This window comes from Toxotes jaculatrix, chromosome 4 (genome assembly GCF_017976425.1).
Source record: "Toxotes jaculatrix isolate fToxJac2 chromosome 4, fToxJac2.pri, whole genome shotgun sequence".
Classification (NCBI taxonomy): domain Eukaryota; kingdom Metazoa; phylum Chordata; class Actinopteri; family Toxotidae; genus Toxotes; species Toxotes jaculatrix.
In genome coordinates this window covers 13,563,396-13,581,609 of record NC_054397.1, presented here as the reverse complement: position 1 = coordinate 13,581,609, position 18,214 = coordinate 13,563,396, and the positions used below count along the sequence as shown (strand labels likewise).

The 18,214-nt window shown below is 41.6% G+C and overlaps 2 protein-coding genes across 2 annotated transcripts; one reads left to right on the top strand and one right to left on the bottom strand.

The window, feature by feature from the left end:
* Positions 1–614: 614 nt before the first annotated feature.
* On the bottom strand, positions 615–6,897 carry ppp2r2ca (protein phosphatase 2, regulatory subunit B, gamma a). The gene is made up of 9 exons (XM_041036194.1): positions 6,834–6,897; positions 6,240–6,337; positions 5,836–6,019; positions 5,208–5,320; positions 3,338–3,515; positions 1,854–2,018; positions 1,513–1,682; positions 1,250–1,341; positions 615–912 (listed from the first exon to the last, which is right to left on the bottom strand). The coding sequence occupies exons 1-9, from the start codon at positions 6,895–6,897 to the stop codon at positions 615–617; spliced, it is 1,362 nt and encodes a 453-aa protein (XP_040892128.1).
* Positions 6,898–9,382: 2,485 nt separating this feature from the next.
* Positions 9,383–17,714, top strand: pde5aa (phosphodiesterase 5A, cGMP-specific, a). The gene is made up of 20 exons (XM_041036519.1): positions 9,383–9,663; positions 9,889–10,570; positions 11,310–11,399; positions 11,568–11,648; positions 11,725–11,814; positions 11,988–12,140; positions 12,250–12,317; positions 12,436–12,584; positions 12,987–13,162; positions 13,272–13,322; positions 13,833–13,979; positions 14,107–14,235; positions 15,128–15,222; positions 15,321–15,408; positions 15,820–15,920; positions 16,026–16,103; positions 16,201–16,264; positions 16,335–16,409; positions 17,287–17,370; positions 17,541–17,714. The coding sequence occupies exons 1-20, from the start codon at positions 9,383–9,385 to the stop codon at positions 17,712–17,714; spliced, it is 2,856 nt and encodes a 951-aa protein (XP_040892453.1).
* Positions 17,715–18,214: the final 500 nt, after the last annotated feature.

Sequence of the window (18,214 nt, the reverse complement as noted above, 5' to 3'; positions counted from 1 at the left end):
CTTCCACAGTTGTGAAAAATGCTTAGATTTAGATGCACTTTCTGGCCAAAGTCACTTGGAATCCACAGCCAAATCATCACAAGACCTTTGTGTTTTGCAGCATTGTTCCTTCTTTGTTGCTGCCCAACACATATCTTCCATTTTGTGTCGAGCAGTACCAGAGCACATCAGTGAGGAGTGCAACATTGTGTGGTCAACAACTGAGTCACTGCAGATGGAGAGGTGTCCCTGCACCTCTTATACTCCCCCTACAGTGGGGCAGTTACACAAACAGCTTCAAAAAGTGGGAGTGGGACGAAAAAAATGTCCTGATGGGTACCGGAGACATCAGTTCAACTCAGTTTTGGGAAAAAAAAAAACAAAAATTACACACCTTCCTTGGGGATCCAATAAATTAACAGTCTTGTCATTTTATCATTGATCTTTTATCAACACAAACAGATGTTGCATCTCAGTGTTTGAAACAGCTTGGCTTAGACTTAATCTTCTCATAAAGGCCGTCCCCTCCCCACGCCTTCTCTAGGACATCCAAATATATTTGAGTCACTGTTTATATTTCTGTGACAAATTCGATAAAACCACTGTGTCTGCCGCTGTCCATATTCCCTTCCCCGTCACTGTGTCTGCGTCTCAGGGTTGACACGATCTTGGAAGATGTACAGGTTGTTGGTGGCTGCTATGGCAATGATATTCTCAGACGGGTGCCAAGCCATGTGCAGGATTTTCTTTGTGAAGTCCAGGCTGTCAACGCCCACATCTCCACGGCGACGCTTACCGCCGGTATAGACACGCCGGGTCCGCAGCACAGCTCGGGGCTTGCTGCTTTCCCGCCACGCCTCCAGGGTTACACCTCGGCCTGTCTCCCTGTCAAACATCCGGAAGAAGCTGTTGTATGCCCCTGTCATGATCACACTGTGGAGAGGGGACATAACGAGAAGTCGTATTAAGGAGAGAACATGAATAAATGTAGACAATGTCAAGAAAGAGAATGAACAGGGAGAGAAAGAGGTAAGGTTCATGGAAGAGTGAGGAGAAAAAAAAACCTGAAAGCACTGTGATTGATTTGATGTCTCCAAAGCTTGTCTGTGGGATTGATTTAAATGTCCTATAGGCAGAGCATTTAGAGAATCACTAAGCAGAAACACGCTGCCACATCCCCCCTCGTTTGCTTTCAAATATACTTAATTATACTTTACTTTGTCTATCTTTTTTCCCCTCTTGTCTCTCTTTTCCTTACACTGCTACTTACCTGTCTGAGCTGTTCCAGACACACTCAAACTTGTCAAAGATGCAGTCATTTTCATAGAGGGAACACAGCTTACTCCTTAGATATTCATGGACCTGGGGTGGATGCAGACAATCAGCATTAGTTTCTGGGGTAAATAATTTCTGTATATTATATATTATATATATGTACACACACACACACATTGTACATAAACAGTACATAAACTAAATTTAACAGCGTAGCGCAATACAGAAACCTGGAAAGACAAATATGTGTTATTTTACCTGGTATGTCTCCACAGGGCCTTTGTCCATGTTCAGGTCCCACACCTTGGCGGTGAGGTAGTCTCTGGTCAGCAGATAGCGTCCACTGTGACTGAACTTGACGTCCGACACAGAGGAAATAATCTCTGAGAAGAAGGACCGGCTCCCTGGATCCTCAGGTTCCTCAAACACTGGACAAAAACAAAGGGGTTCGGTGTATCATAGTAATTATAAGCAAACAGTCTGTGTTGTAAGCCATTATCATTAATGCATATATGATCTACAGTGCTGTGATTGTTACAGTCTCATAGACAGCATGCACACTATGACTGCTTGTCCCTAAGCTCCACAACATAGCTCACATTTGGTGTGTTTGTCACAGAGTGCAGAGGCTCTCATGTCACAGAGGCGCAGGGTGCCCTTGCTGCTGCTGTACACAAACAAGTGGCAGTGGTGAGGGTGGAACTCTGCTGCTGTTATCACCTCCGTCAGATCCTCCATGTTGGCTGGTTTGATGTCCACAATATCTGAGAAAAGGATCTGTCAAGGGACAAACACCACAGAGATCTTGGACATAGGAATTCTAGTACAGATGGACAAAGCACTGTGACGATATTAATGCATGGTATTTTTGCAGGGAAGAGTGGTGATGCACATCCTGGGAGAGGAAAAACACCCAGGAATCACATGTATTAAAGGGCACAGTGGGGCAGCAGACATGCCGACAAATCATGTATGTTCATTCAACATTCTTTTTAGTTGCTTTTCAGTTTTAGATGAATGCTTCTGTGTTCTCTATTCTCACACCTCAATTCTTAATCATAACCCAAAAACTGCACCCCAACCAACCCCCAATATGCAGGCACACTCTGCTCCTTTCTCTGTTCTATTTGTGGTAGTCCTGTGTGGTTCAGTAGGAAGTGTACTGCTGAGTGAATTATTTAAACTCTTCTTCCATAGATGCCTCTATGCTTTTCTAGGTCAGCTTCCATTTGAATGGGAAATCACCAAATGCACTGCATCCACCATGCTACAGCCTGCACTGAATGCACCCTCTGAGGTGTTACACGGCACTCTAATCGAAACACAAATTCAAACGTAATCGTGTGCTGTTTACATTAAATATAGATCAGGGATGAATTCAGATGCATATGTATGAATTCAGAACGTATGAGTGAATGTAAAGATATTTCTACTGTATGTATATGTATTTCTCTAAAGCAGTATGGCATTTGCATGCACAGTACATGTGTATCTGCCTCATCCACATCTTGCCTGGTCCACATCAAGACTGTTTACTGATGCATTCAGGTTATACACATAGTAACATAACAATTAAGCAACATAATAAAATTTAGATTTAGGGAAATGATTCAAACGGAGGTGAACTCAACCCCCCAAAATTAATGACTTATTATTACAAACTTTAATCTGCTGGAAAAGGGCCCATTGACATACACATATACACATCTTCCAGTTTTCTTCCTTTGTGCTAATGTAGTCCAGAAATGCATTTTTACGTAAAAAAATTATCCAAGGATAGATATTTCTCATTGCTGCTGCAGAATTAGCTGTGATGACACACAATAATACTTTCAAAGCTGTGAAAAAGATAGCCGCAAAAGTCAACTTTGTACTTTTATTTGGGGCAGTTCTGGGAATTTCACACCATGTGAAATTGGAGAATCCTCCTCCATTGTGAGATTAAGTTACAAACAAAAATCAGAGGAGAGCTATAGAGTTATAAAAAGCAGAAAATATTGTTTATCAGCACAGAGGAATTCAAATGAAATCAGCATGGGATTAAAAGAAAAAAGAAAAAACAAATCACTGTTATAAAGGATACTGAAGCTGCGGTCCGTGATACCCAGGTGCCACATATTGATGCGGAGGTCATCAGCAGATAGGTATGTCTCCCCATCACTGTTGACTGAGATGGAGTTGACATGGTAGGTGTGTCCATTGGCAAACACTCGTCTGGGACGGACCTCTACCATCAGATCTGTAGGTTTCAGCACTGGCACCTTAGATAGAGCAATGTAAAAGATTAAAGAAGGAAGGAAGGAGGGAAAGAGAGCAGGGGTAAGAAACAGGGTGATGGACAGAGATACAAGCAGGACAGAATAAGAGGACGTGAGAGTCAGGTGTAACCCAGAAACAGAGTTTCTTATTTTGTTAAATATTTAATATTCAATCATAATTTTATTTTCTTGTTTCTTCCTGGTTCACAAAACCATGGTTTTTTGAAGTTACTGGGTTGATTTATGTGTCTGTCAAGTTTATTTTATTGTTATTGGTCCAATCACACAGTAGTGAAAAGCTATAGGAGGGAGGAAGTAAGTCCCGCCCTCTTTCAGGTAGCAGTTGTCGTAGTATACACAGCGAAGCAACGAAAAACATATACAGCGAGAAATGAGGAGTAAACTCTTGCCGGCTATTGCACACAAGTCAGTGTCAGCTATTTAAAAGTATTCGGAAGGGATACCAGAAGTGACTGGGACGACCCGAAGCCTGTTGATGTGGGTTTACTGTAATTGGACCTTCTTGGTGAGTCATTTTCAGCTAAGCTAATGAAGCTAATGGCGGTAGCCTGTGGTTGCTTCGTCAGGCTGCGTGCTCGGTGTGCGTGTTGGTGTGTACTTTCCAGCTAATGTACTACAGGCAAAATGCAATAGTTACTGCTGTGACATGTTAGCAGCTCATTAACGGGGCGCATATTTCACTGTTAACATGAAGGAAATTAATGTGATCTGTAGCTGTATTGATTATTTTTGTAATTAATTTTGTAATTTTGAGTAGATTAATTAGTATCCTGTAAAACAAGGTTGGTGGAGAACAAAGCGTTGAAAACGGTAAGAGCGTGAGAAAAGAGCGTAAGAAAAGGTTTAACATATGCAAGGATAAAAATTATGACCTTAATCAAGGTTATAAGGTGCAAAAGAGATTTGGTGTTGAATTGTATTTCAGTAGATTTAAGAGCAAACATAAAAATTCATGGCTAAAATTTGTAACCATAGTTGATGGCTAAGAAGAATTAGTAATCATAGTTTCATGGTTAAAAGATAAAAACAATTAATAATTAATTTACCATGGATTAAAAACATTCCCTAAAATGATGTGGGTTGAAGCTGCTGCTATCGCAGAACTGTATCATAAATATAGTATCTACTGTGTTTTCTGAGAATATAAATTTAATCTAAGATATGTCCATATGTGATCAACTTTTATGACTGTAAACATTTAGGGTTTTATATTGTTGTGTAGGCTAGGTTTGTTTATATCACTGGAAACCACTGAGATTCCAGAACTTGGAAACCAGGTTTTGTCCCTGACGATTATTAACTTTTATCGGAGATGCTAGCTGCTTGTTGCAAGTTGTAAAGATTAATTTTTTTAATGTTTTTAACATAAGGTATTCTAATACAAAGTGTTCAACTTAAGTTCATAAGTTCATCCCTGGGTCTGTTGTTCACCTTTCTGACTATCTCACAGCACAGCATTTACCTCGATCAACCTAGGAACTGGTCCACTACTCAGCTACTCATTATAAGCTGGTTAGCTGGGTTACACCAAGATTATATTAGGGCAGAAGCAAAGGCACAGAAGGCAGACACTGAGCTTTCCAATCGAACATCAACCTGATACATATTTGAGTCACCAAAATAAAAGCGTGTATGTGCAGGTTTGTGAGAGACGGTTTGTGTCTGTGCGTGTACCTGCAGAGAGGTGATGGTAGAGATGTCCTTGAGCCGTCCCTCCTCATCTTTCAGGTTGTATCCCTCCGGTCTCTTGTCTCTCTCACTCACCTTCCACAGTTTAATGGTCTTATCTGTGACAGGCAGATGGATTTTCACATCAGAGGAAGTTGGTTTATTTCAGAGAAAGATAACAATAATTGTTACAGACAACTTAAAGAGCCGTCTCATAAACTGTTAGGGAAAAAGAGGACTGATAACGATTTCCTGTTTATTTCTTTGTGACAGATTTAAGGCCATCTAGATAATCAGCCTTCCTTAGTGTAGCTGAAAATAGCACTTTAAAGTAGTAAACTACTTCTGACAGGAATATAATTGAGGCACAGATTGACATCTGTTTTGCACTGGTTGCTTGGTGCCACTATTTTATCTACCTAGATAATAAAACATGATACCAGCCTGGCATAATGTCATAATGCTGGGAATTGGAAGTTTGAAATTTCAAACCACGGTCATGTCATTTCTAATTTCAGTAAATATCCATGCATATTTACGGTTGATATGGCAGAAACCTGATACAAGCCTACTAGTTGTGCTACATCCTGACTGAAAACTAGAAATCTGGATGACCTTCTGACTGATGTCTCACCATTGGTGGAGAGGAGGAAATGTGCTGCGTTCTGCTGTGGCAGCCATTTGATCTTGTTAATTTTCTCTTCAATCTCTAGACTCTTCAGGTAGTCAAAGTCTGGTTCATGGCTCTGGAACGTGCTGTAGACATTGTACTCCCCAGAGTCCCCTGTCTCCCCTGCCTCCTCTGAGTCCCCTTTAGACTGTCAAGGGTCAATAGTAAAAAAACAAAACATAGCTGTGAATGGACATTTCTATGTGTAAAGATATAGTACAGACACTAAGCATTCAGGACACTGTGAATCACAGTTCTACAATGCTGTAATTAGGATATATGTAGTATAAAATGTGTGCTGACTCTAGATATTTCTGGCATAGAAAAGGGATGATTACATATACATAAGTTTTTCATATTAAACTCACCTCAGTCTCTCTCTGGAAGATGACCACTCGGCCACCTTTGTCCCCCGTGGCCAGCAGGTCCCCTGTCTGGTTAAACTCCACCGTAGAGATGACATCAGCTGAGACGAAGACAGGAAAATGTGAGGCAATTAAGCCGGATAATGGTCAGAGTCAGGGAGAGAAAGACAAATAGATGATAGAGAAGAAAGGATATTAAGTAAGCACAGAGAAAATGAGGGGCAGAGAATTAAGGGACAATAACAAAAGAGGAAAGGGGAGGTAGTAAAACAAAAGTACTGGCTCATTACAAAGATTCTTGTTCATTAAAACCACATTATTTCTGATACCAGCTCCTTGGACTCTAAACCATAAATCAAACATTTATCTGTCACAGGAGAATATTACATTTTAAGCGGAGCTAAAATTTTAAAAAGGACCAACAACAAGAGTCTTGCCGAGTGTTCAGTCAGTCATGGAGTGATGAATGTCATCATCCATTCCTTTTACCTAGGAGTGCAGGGATAATGCATCCATGAAGCTGAAATTAATGTGTTCAATCATACCAGCATGTTATCTGACACCACAGAGACAGCGATAACACACCGTCTGTTCTACCTTCGGTGACGTAGTCTCGCAGGAAGGTGTGGTTGATTTTGGGGCTCTCAGCGTCCTCGCCCATCTGAAGCCGAGGGAGGGTGACCCGCCAGCGCGCCCGTCCTGAGGGGAAGGGTCCAATCCGTGCTCTCTCTCCCCACCCAGGCTCCGCCCATGCTGCTTGGGCCTAGCGGAACGGCCTGGAACAAGGCATCCTGGGAAACCGGCCGGCCGGAAGGAGAAGAGGCGTGAAGAGGAGATGGAATGGAGAGGGAGGAGGAAGAAGGCTTTGAGAAAAAGGAAAAGGAGCGATAGGGGAAAAAAGATGCAGGAGAATATAAAAGAGGTAATTGATGAGGTGGAAGATGTGAGGCAGGGGGAGGTAGATGGGAAAGCTGGTGATGAAGATAGTTTAGGAAAGGAAAGGAGAGGAGCTGTCATTAGGCAGGCTGACAGTACATGCACACAGCATGCCAAATGGTGTGACCTTTGTTAGACATTCAACACACTCATTATAAAAGACACACATGTGCAGACACACAAGGCCAAATCAATGCTGAAGCAAATCCCAAGGCTGTAGAGTGATGGAAAAAAAAACAACAAACAGCTCCAGCAGAGAACCAGAGAATATAAAACCTAGTGTATGCATACAGAAGCAAGAACAAGATGTTGAGCTTGTGTGTATGAAAATATCCACTACAACAGTGACTCTGCGTAGCTCCAGCAGTGGTACTAAAGGCTCCCAGGGTGTGGTAGTCCTCTCTGCCTACTTTCCAGATCTCCTGCTCTCTCCCTCACGCACACACACACACACACACACACACACACACTTCTCAGATAGTCCTTGACGGAGATCAGAGGAGAACGTGATGTCTTGCCTGTGCTGCAGGAGGGAGGGAGACAGGCCTCAGCACACCTACCAGTCCGCCTGCCGCTGCTGCTACTGCTGGTGCTGCTGCTATCCTCTCTGGCGTGTGTGCACGTCCTCTGCTGCAGTGTGCTCGAGCAGGCGTAGGTGTCTGTCGGAGGGAGAGGAACTGGGAGAGAAAAGAGAGAGCAAGGGTGGTGGTGAGAGGAGGAGAGGCAAAGGAGGAGAAAAAAGAGAACGAGAGAGGGATAATGAGGAGGATGGAGGTTCGCTGCCTGCTGATGCTGTGGAACTGATTCTGTGCAGCATCCAGTGTGTCATGGCAGCCTCCTCCTGGAGCAGCCAATCACAGCACAGCTGTCACTGGTGGATCCACCCACTGCAGGTGATGAGGAGTGAGAAGCCAGCAGAGGGAGCAGTTAAACACTGTGCAGCATGTAGAGGAACACAGTCCCCGAGGCTGAGTTTGATAAACCTTTTCCTATTATAGGGCTGTTTGGCATTCAGTTAACATAAAACATTACTCTGATCCTAGCCCTTGTGACTTCTGCTCTTCTTTCTTTTCTTACATGGATTTCATGCCCCTCATCATGTTGCCTTTAATTCTGTGTAATTTTCTTCACTTGAAAATTACACAGTAGTCCACTCTTTCAAACCAACATGTACTGAGTGAGGTTACCATCTGCAACACTAATGCTATACCAGCATTTTTAAATATTTTGGCACACTTTAAAAAGAAAACTAAAAAGTATGGAAAACCTCACGTTTGTGTAAAGATGCTTCTTGAGTGTTACACATTACACACCATGCAATGTTTTGAAAATTTCCAATTAAAGCTATTTATCTATAATGTTACCCACCAGTATTTATAACTTAAAAATGTTTACTGTGCCTTTTTTTGTTTGTTTTGTAAGATGCACATTGTTACACTGAAGTAAACCAGCAATATTTCCATAGTGAAAAATAGTAATTTTAAATGCAAAACTGCAGTGCAGTATTTCACTTTTCACATCATTATTTTATTTTATTTATTTATTTTCTTATTTTTTTCACAGATTACTCACTTTTTTTCACAGGATGTGACTGATAGGGACACTCAAGTAAGCATTTATGGGCATTTGTCTGTAATATTGTTTGTAAATTGTGTTTTTTACTGTAGCTTGTACACGTTATTGTTGAATTTTGTGTATTTAAATGGAAGCATTGCGAATTAGTTTAGAGGAATGTTCTGGTATTAGTTCAGTTTATGAGCTCATTCTTCTTACAAATAAATATTAAATAAAATGTGTATTACAGCAGCTCTCTAAACTCTAGTGAATGTGTTTACAGACAGTGTAATTTACTGGAAACTCGAACTTTCCTCATATTGCCTGCATGCATTTAGCAAAACTAGTATGACAAGAGCACTAACCTGTGAGTCAATTCATTATGGAGCAATGCCCGAAGTTGGACCCAATCCATTAACTCTGTAATGAAAATTAAATCGTTTCCCTTTAACGAATAAATCTGTGGCGCCAGATCGGCTAAATAAAGGTCAGGGGATTACCTTTACGCAATCTTTTCCGCAGGCTCTTCAGTAGACGTCGCGCTCCTCTCTGGCACATCCACTTGGTCTTGCCTCACTTCCTCCTCACATGGTAGGTGTTTCTGTAACAAAAAACTGAGTTTAGTGGATCTTTTTTCGCTTTACTTGAGAGAGGGGATGCCCTGCCTCCACTCTGAAGCGCTGGAGTCCATGGAGCCTGCCAGCGCGATTCCCGGGGCATCTCATGCCGCTGGGACAGAGGAGTCCTTCTGCAGGGAAACGGTCGGTGAGCCCTCGATGGGGAAAGGCATGGGTTGGTTCTTCTCCCCGCTGTGGAGCCCCCGCTCCAAGACGCGTAGCAGGAGGTTTGGAGACGGGATGAAAAGTGAACAAGTGGAAGCTTGGTTGGATGACCACTCTGACTTTACCAGGGCGTACTTTTTACGCAGAGCTTCAGGGTAAGACATTTTACTCGACTACTGACAGCTGAGATTAGATGAGATTCCCAAAAGTGAAAAATCATATATGACCGTTATAAAACTGTTTCATAGCTGTTGCAGCATAAGGTGGTTGTGGTACTGTACACTTCATGATATTGTAAATGAATGATTTCCACTGAAACTATTATACGTGTTGTATACCCAGAAAATCAGTCTTGTGATCTGTCTTGTCTGTGGCTTCAGGGTCAGTGGTCCACACGCAGAGACGTCTCCACTGCTGCCCAGGCTTCCCAGGAGCTCCTCTGACCATTCTGAAATGCTCAAGAAGGCTCGTCGCCATCGCAGAGCTTCATCTCCACTGTCCAGCTCCCACCTCAACATTTCATCTTTAACAGACAGGCTCAAACCCCTGGCTTCCAATCTCAGTGCCCCTGATCGGGTGGATCATTTCAGTCCAGATGTGTTGGGCAGTCACTCGCCGTGCTCTCCTCGTTCCTCTCGTTCTTCCCGCTTCTCCTTTTCTCCCTGTCGCCCTCTTTCTCCCATTTGCCCTTGCTCTTCTGACGTGCCCCACTCTCCTCGTCCCACTGCTACAAAGACTGCGGCCTGTGGCCATGGTGAGGGCTGCCCATGGATGATGGAGCTCCTGAGAGGAGGTCTCAGATGGATGGGTTCTTTAGCAGAGCTCTGCCAGGGGGCTCTGCTGCACACCGGGCAGCTGCTGGGTGCTGAGGGCGGCTCCCTCTCTCTGGTAAAGAAAGACTCTGGTGGAAAGAACACCTTGGAGGAGGTGATTGCCCCGACAATGTTGGGATGCTTAAACGAAGGCGACATCTGTAGCCGTGCACACCTGGAGCTGCTGAAGGGTATCATGGGATGTGTAGTGGCTACAGGGTCGCCAATGAACCTGAGAGACACATCTGAGGTAAAAGCACAAACTGACTCATTAGTTGTAGTTGTCACGACTCTGCATTTTGTAGTAAACTGCTTAACATACAACAGACAATTTTCTACACGTGACAGAATTCTTAGTTTGTTCTGGGGCACAAGTATTTCAGATCAGGAATGAGGGCTGTGCACTAAATGAGCTTTCCACCTCCTGATAACCTGTTGTTAGACGATAACATGGTTGATTCATGGAGATTGTGGCTGCGTAAGGGAATCCCAGATGACGCACCTTCTTCTAATCCTTTTAGCAACTTCTTCCACTCTGTGATATCTGATTATTGAGACAGTGATTTTCTCTACACCCCCACACACATACACCCACACAAAGAGGGAACACAGCACTGCTCATTAAAGGACTTACAGGTGGTGCCCACACCACCCCTCCTTTTCCTCACCACCAATGTGATTAGGAATCAGTGCAATCTCCTGGCAGCATTGCACGCCAGGTAAATCCCCAGTCAGTGTGGGTGTGGATGGGTAGTTCCTGATAACCCAAGAAATGTGGGTGTTCCTTGCCGGATGTGTCTAAAGCTGATGAGCAGTATTGATCAGGTAGTTTAAGGACACATGCATATAGAGAAAATGGAGTTTGATGAGATCTTTATGTCTGTTGCTTCCAAATTACATAGAGATTTTAACACAGAACAATGCAAAGTGTCTTATTAATAAGTGACGTAGCTTATGTGCAGTGACACGTAATCTGTTTACCTCCTCAGGACCCGAGGTTCGACTTAGATGAGGATCAGTCATCAGACTTTAAGATCAGGACTGTTTTGAGTGTGCCCATCAAGAACCACAGGGGAGAGGTAGCATCCCTATTTGTTACTGCTTCATTTATTTGAAGAGGCTTGTGTGTGTGTGTGTGTGTGTGTGTGTTTTTTTACATATCTCTGACTTCATCAGTAAACACATAAATGCTGTCACATATAAATTTCAGTGTTTTACAATGTTTCAATGTTTTCTTTTGTGGACAGGTGGTAGGTGTAGTGGTAATGATCAATAAGAAAGGTTTTGGAGATGGATCGGTTTCTGTTTTTACCAACATGGATGAAAAGGTGAGGACCTGGAGCTTCTGAAATTTTGATTAAAAAAAAAACAATTATATCTTAAAATTTCAATTTGATTGGCCAGGTGCTGTCCAATCATATGGATGTGTTGGGGATGGTCTTGGAAAATGTCCAGCTGTATGAGAGCTCGAGACAGGAGGCCAAACGCAGCCAGGTAACATTATAAAACTCTGTTATGCTATCAGCATTTAGCTGCGTAGTCGAGTGGGCATGTCAGGATTTTGTGCTGGGTACTGTGGTAATGTCCTAGCAACCTGTCAGGTTAGACTATATTTTGCCTATACACTGGTACCCTGATGCTAACAGAATTTTCTGCTTGTGCTTCAGGCCTTGATAGAGATGGCACAGGTATTGTCAAAGGAGCATCACTCCTTGGAGGTTCTGCTGAGTAAGATGGCGGCCACCATCATGCCCTTCACACATGCTCAGTACTGCACCATCTTCATCCACAGCAAACAAACCCCAGTCAACTCAGACAAGGTGTGCAATTTTGTTAGCTTGCTTTAGTTGTTTTTTTTTGTTTTTTTTTTTAGTCATGCATCACATCTTCCCTGACTTATTTTCACTTCTTGTGATGGTGTTTTTTCAGCTTTCATTCTCTCGAGTGATACACCTGGAGTGTGAAGAGCTCGGATCAACCTGCCAGATCTACAGAAGGTACTGCCTGCACTCTGCACCAGCCCTTAGCGCTATTTTACATGAACAAACAAAAATAAAATCTCTTATACTATACTATATATTACATATTGTAAAATAGCTCCATATCATTTTTCAGGGAGCGTGACATCAGCGATATAGATCCATCTTATGCCCTTCGAACTCTGGTCACTATGGAAACACTTAATGTGTCGGAGAGTTCTGAAGGATCAATAAAGAGTCTGATCTGCTGCCCTGTTAGAAACGAGAGGTCTGAAAATGTCATCGGTAAGGCAGTATCTTACATGGACATGGTCATTTTATTTGAATGAACTAATGTAGTCTCACCTGTACTCATTGTGCTCATATGACAAATTATTATAGTCATTCATGCTTGGTACAGTAAACATTATAGATCCTGTTCGGTGTTGGCAACCTGGAAAAGGAAGTCAGCTGTCTGTTAGGTAGTGTGATTAAGACTATTAGGCAGGGATTTCATTTAACCCTTGTGAAATACTAGAACATGTGCTGATACACAGGAGACAGACAGATTCAATTTTCCTCACTACCAAAGGCCTGCTTTACTGTACCACTACACTGTTAGATAAATATGAGATGACACAAAGAATAAAGCGTGTGACACCTCATACGGCACACCCGTCTTGCCTGTGTTTTTTTATTGTCTCTTAGCTGTGTGCCAGCTGATGAACAAGTGCAGCAGAGATTCAGATGACATGGAAGCCTTTAACAAATATGATGAGCGCCTGCTGGAAGACTTGGCAGTGTACTGTGGCCTGGCTCTGCAGTATGTTCAGGCTGTGCAGATCACTGAGGAGCGAAGGGCCAGTATAGAGGTCACACAGGAGGTGGGGAAACTCCCTTACCTTATTTCCCTTAGAGTTCAGGAAACCTGTTTATGTGATTTACAAACAATTAAAACATTGTGGGCATGTGTATTCACTCTTCTCCCTGCAGGTTCTTGCCTACCACATTACGGCAGCAGAAGAGGAAATCCAGGCATTGCAGGTGATTCTTGTCCTCACCTCTGTGTTCTTCACCTGTGTATTATAGGATACGTAAATAATTTCAGATCTTTTCAAAAAAGAAGACAAACTCAGTCGTCTTCTTCCATTTCCCTTGTCTTCCTTCTCCATGCTCTGCATCCTCTCTCCTTCAGTTCCTCTAACAGCCCATCTCTTTTTTTTCTTCTTCCCTCACTCTCCCTGCTCCTTTGTCATCCTGTCAGTAGTCCTGGAATTGCCTCTGCTGTTTATTTCTGCAGGTCAGATTAACTGGCATCAATGCTAACGTACAACTAATGCTCTACCAACTTAAACCTCTTTATTTGCTGCTCTCGCTGCCTGTGAAGGGCAAAGGTGACCTTGGTACTCCAGCTAGAGGTTGTCCCTGCATGTATATTGCAAGGACAGAAGGTAGAGAAAGAAATGGTTTGTTTTCAGTTGTGCTATTGCTTCTGAGTGATTGGATGTTTGTTTATCAGTGGATTTTTTGTTTTTTTTGGTATTCTGGTTTCAGGAGGTCACCATTCCCTCTGCTGAATCACTGCACATTCTAGACTTCCATTTCTCTGATTTTGGCCTGCCAGAAGACCTCGCCACACAGGCCACCATCCGGATGTTCCTGGACCTCAATTTAGTGCAGGATTTTAACATTGATTACAAGGTAACTCCATTCGTTTTATTGCCTAAATTGACCTAGAAAATTAAATCATTATAAATGATTCCTAAAATAAAAAACTTGATCACCCTCCAGTAATTTATCACTTCTTGTACATGTCTCTTTCCCTCAGAGTCTGTGCCAGTGGGTCCTGACGGTGAGACGTGGCTACAGGAACAATGTGCCTTATCACAACTGGAGCCATGCACTGAGCACTGCACAAAGCATGTTTGCCATGCTCATGGCCACAGACCAGCTCCAGGTCAGTGCATACATGTGTTTGTGTGAGCATGCACAACGGCTGCCACAACCAAAACACACATATCCAAAGACAATAATATACATATTCAGGGAACCTTTCAGAGTGAAATATTCTGAAAAATTCTAGTCTTCAGTTTCCTATATCTCTGCATTCTTACTTTTTATTAACTCAATAATAATTTAATGAAGTGATATTCAAGATTAGTCTTAGACGACTAGAAAAGGGGTATGTTAAGGGATACGGTTGTGAAAAGCCACGTGTAACTGTACCAGTAGCAGTTGTATTCTGCTGACAGATATACAGTATAATTTCTTCTGAGTCTCATCTGTTTTAAGTCTTGAGGTTCAGCTATTTCTAAAGTATGAGGCAGAGTCAGCTGAGGACTGGCAGGTTTCTGCAGCACAGAGCACTCTTAATTATTTGAAAGAGGATTAATTTTAGACCTTCCCAAAACCTCTTAACTGCTTTCCATGGGGATCATAGATCAGCCTGAATCTCTACTTAAATGATCTCTGCCTCTCACTTATTTTAGCCTCACTCTCTGTTTACGTGATTAATTGTGATTGTGTATTTTAGTGTTGTGAAACTAGTCACTTCATCCTTTTATCATCCTAAATTGTCTAGAATATTTTGTGTAAACTTTGACTGGACCATTTAAATCACAAACTTGAAATTACAAAGAAATTTGTCCTTGATTTAAACTTCTTGATTTTACAAGACACAGAATGTTTAAATCTGCCTTCTTTTTTTTCCTTTTTTTTCATTTGAAGAAAAGTACAAATACAAGCCAAATTCCATGCAGAGAAGCAGGGAAATAACTTCTGTCATTATTTCTACCTCTGTTTTGCTCTCTTTGTCTCACTCTGTCCATCTCTCTCTTTTTGTTTGGCAGACTATTTTTTCCCGTCATGAGATCTTAGCTTTGATGATAGCCACTTTGAATCATGACCTTGACCACCGAGGAGTCAGTAACTCATATATAGAAAGGTACATTTACTTACTTATGTAGTCTGTTTAATATTCAAATTGCTATGCATGGTTGTCCTACTTAGATTCAGCCAGTATAATTTCTCTCTTTCTCTCAGGAGTCAACAGCCCTTAGCTCAGCTATACGGACACTCATCCCTTGAGAACCACCACTACAATCTGTGCCTCTTCATACTAAACAACACTGTAAGATCTCATCCATCAATCTTTTAATTCATTCTGGCCCATCTCTCATTTATCCATCAAACTACAAGTCACCTGTGTATGCATTTGAGTGTCAGTCTGTCAGTGTATTATTCCTGCTTATTCAGCTTTATTTACATGTCACACATGCACATTAGTTGCCAAAGCAAAGATACTGTAGAGAGATGTAATGTTGCATGATATTCCCCAGAGAAAATCCTTTAAAATATTCCTTTAGATCTTTATTTTCTTGTTTATGAGTCAGTGTGAACACAATCTTTGTTCTTTGAACAGACAGCTTGTGTTTGTACCCGACTGCCTCTGCATGTATCTGATGCTCACTAAGTCTGTATATGTCACCTTCACTGCACTTCACTCACTCACCCACCCCGTATCTCTCTCATCGTCCCCCAGGGGAGTCAGATTCTCAGCGGTCTCTCTACAGAAGACCACAGAACTGTATTACACATGATCAAAAGGGCAATCCTCGCCACTGACCTGAGCGTGTACATGGAGTATGTTAAAACATAAAATGTCAAAGTATCTGTGGGTCAAGCATTGTGTAAGTCTTGTTTTAAGTCACACACTCATGTTTTTTTTTTTTGTGGCTGTGTTTTTAGGAGACGGAATGAGTTCTTTTCTCTTGCTAAGAAAAGCAGAGTGAACTGGAAGAGTGAGAAGCAGAGAGAGCTGTTAAGGTGAGAATGAAATAAATTAAAATCAGGGACATATGGTGATGATGTGTGTGGTGAAGGAGCCAAAGGCCTGTCTTTAAGATATTTATTAACCCCACAGGTCGATGTTAATGACAGCTAGCGACCTCTCTGCTATCACAAAGCCTTGGCCCGAACAAAAAAGGGTAGGTCTCACAAACAACACTTCATCTCTCAGTTCATTGCAACCTTAACCTTGCTCTTCTTCTGAAATAGATTGCCAACCTGGTTGCCATGGAGTTCTTTGCACAAGGGGACAAAGAGAAAGAGGAGTTCAAAATCAAACCAATTGTAAGTCTTGCTTGAAGAGGTTTGTCTTTTGTCTATGTTTTATATTAGATCAAGGGCTTTCAAATTTTGTTGACTGAAAGTCAGATTTGGGAGCCTGCTTTGGGTGGATAGAGTGCCACTAGAAAATGCACTTATTACTAAAAAACATAAAAAACATGTTTTTTTTTCATAACTGTCCAATTATTTTTGTCACACTTTAAAATAAGATAAAATAAGAATCACATTCATCCTAAACTTATTTTACCTCCATTTACCTCAGCCATTTTTTAAATGTTTGAGAGCCCCCCAAGCATATTTTAATCCCAGCTGCATTCTCATTTTTGAATTTATGTAACTGAAGGTTGCTTTAAAATAGCATTTCACTTACCCAATGGATGTCAAACACTGATGACAGTAGAGAAGAAAATGGTATCTTATAAAGGGAATATCTTTTAGGTGATGGTACACTGGTCATGGCGACACTGTGGGTGAATTTATTTATGAATGTTTTTTTTCCGTAATGGTCTTTGTACAGGCTATAAAAAGGATTTTCATGAGATGTTATTGCCTCTCAGGCTGCCCTTTGAGAACCCTGAAGAATATTTGACCTAGAGAAAATTTGACCAGCTTAAATACATTTAGTGAACTTGTTATATATTTACAATGTACAATATGATGCTTTATTTGGTACTATAAATTCTGATGGGCCTAAATGTCTTTTTCCTTGTTACAGTAAAGTCAGTCAGTCCTCTCTATGTCAGTCCTTGTCATGTTTTAGATTTTCAGTTCTAAAGTAAAAAAAAAAAAAAAATTACAGTTTTCCTATGCAAGGACGTTGATCTGGCCTCCTCTCAAACGATGCTATTCTAACAGCCAATTTACACTCTCATCTCGCCAGGACATTATGAACAGAGAAAACAGCACTCGACTGCCATACATGCAAGTTGAATACATTGATGACATCTGCTATCCACTTTACAAGGTGTGTCACTGCTGCTGAAGCTGATGTACTATATGTGCATGTAGACTGTAACATTGTACTTGTTGCTGCTCTGTTCTTTTATTCTCTGCTCTGATATCCATTTTTCCACCTCAATCATCACATTTTTTGTCTCTGTCTCATGTTCTCCTCACTGTCTCTGTCTTCCTCAGGCTGTATCGAGAGTGTTCAACTCCTGCACCCCACTGCTGAATGGTTGTAAGAGGAACAGAGAAAACTGGCTGCATCTAGCTGAGGAAGCAGAGGAAGAAAGCAGCGAAAATAGCAGTAGTGTAACCCTGGAAACACATAAAAACAATGAGGAAGAGACACAGGCAGAGGAATAGAGGAAGATGAAGACACATAGCTTTGGAAGCAAAAATAATTTTATGTACATACACCTGTTTCTCTCTATCCTCTCCTGGACACACCAGAACTAAAAAACGACTTAGTACTCACACTTCAACACTTTGACTATCAAATGTGTTAATGAGATATACAATAATATTGACCAAAGTAATACATGCTGCAGTTGTATCCCAAAGAACTGACACAGAGCTGCAGCATATCCAATGTAAACCCTGTCAGCAGTATCGAGTCTTACATTCATCTCTTTCCCCATTTTTAAAAGATGAAGCTGTGAAAAGCGGCAACATGTGATGGTTTCCATACCACATCTGCATTTTTCTCTGTGCTGCACTGAGTTTTATGAATCCATATCTAGATTTGGAAATGCATTATTTGTAAATGTTTATCCAGATGTTTATGAAAATGTGCAGAAAAGAACCTAAGTCTCAAGTTCATCAGTTTATATGTGCTCACGTTATCAAATCGGGATTTAGCATTT

Bases quoted from the DNA above. Each gene is read 5' to 3' on its own strand.
- ppp2r2ca (XM_041036194.1), bottom strand. From the start codon at position 6,897: ATGGGCGAGGACGCTGAGAGCCCCAAAATCAACCACACCTTCCTGCGA. The intron at 5,321-5,835 runs GTGAGACATCAG...TGCCTGTCACAG, and splicing joins TTTCCTCCTCTCCACCAATG to ATAAGACCATTAAACTGTGG. The intron at 3,516-5,207 runs GTACACGCACAG...GCTCTATCTAAG, and splicing joins CTACCATCACCTCTCTGCAG to GTGCCAGTGCTGAAACCTAC.
- pde5aa (XM_041036519.1), top strand. From the start codon at position 9,383: ATGCCCTGCCTCCACTCTGAAGCGCTGGAGTCCATGGAGCCTGCCAGC. The intron at 12,141-12,249 runs GTGTGCAATTTT...GTGTTTTTTCAG, and splicing joins CCCCAGTCAACTCAGACAAG to CTTTCATTCTCTCGAGTGAT. The intron at 15,223-15,320 runs GTACATTTACTT...TCTTTCTCTCAG, and splicing joins AGTAACTCATATATAGAAAG to GAGTCAACAGCCCTTAGCTC.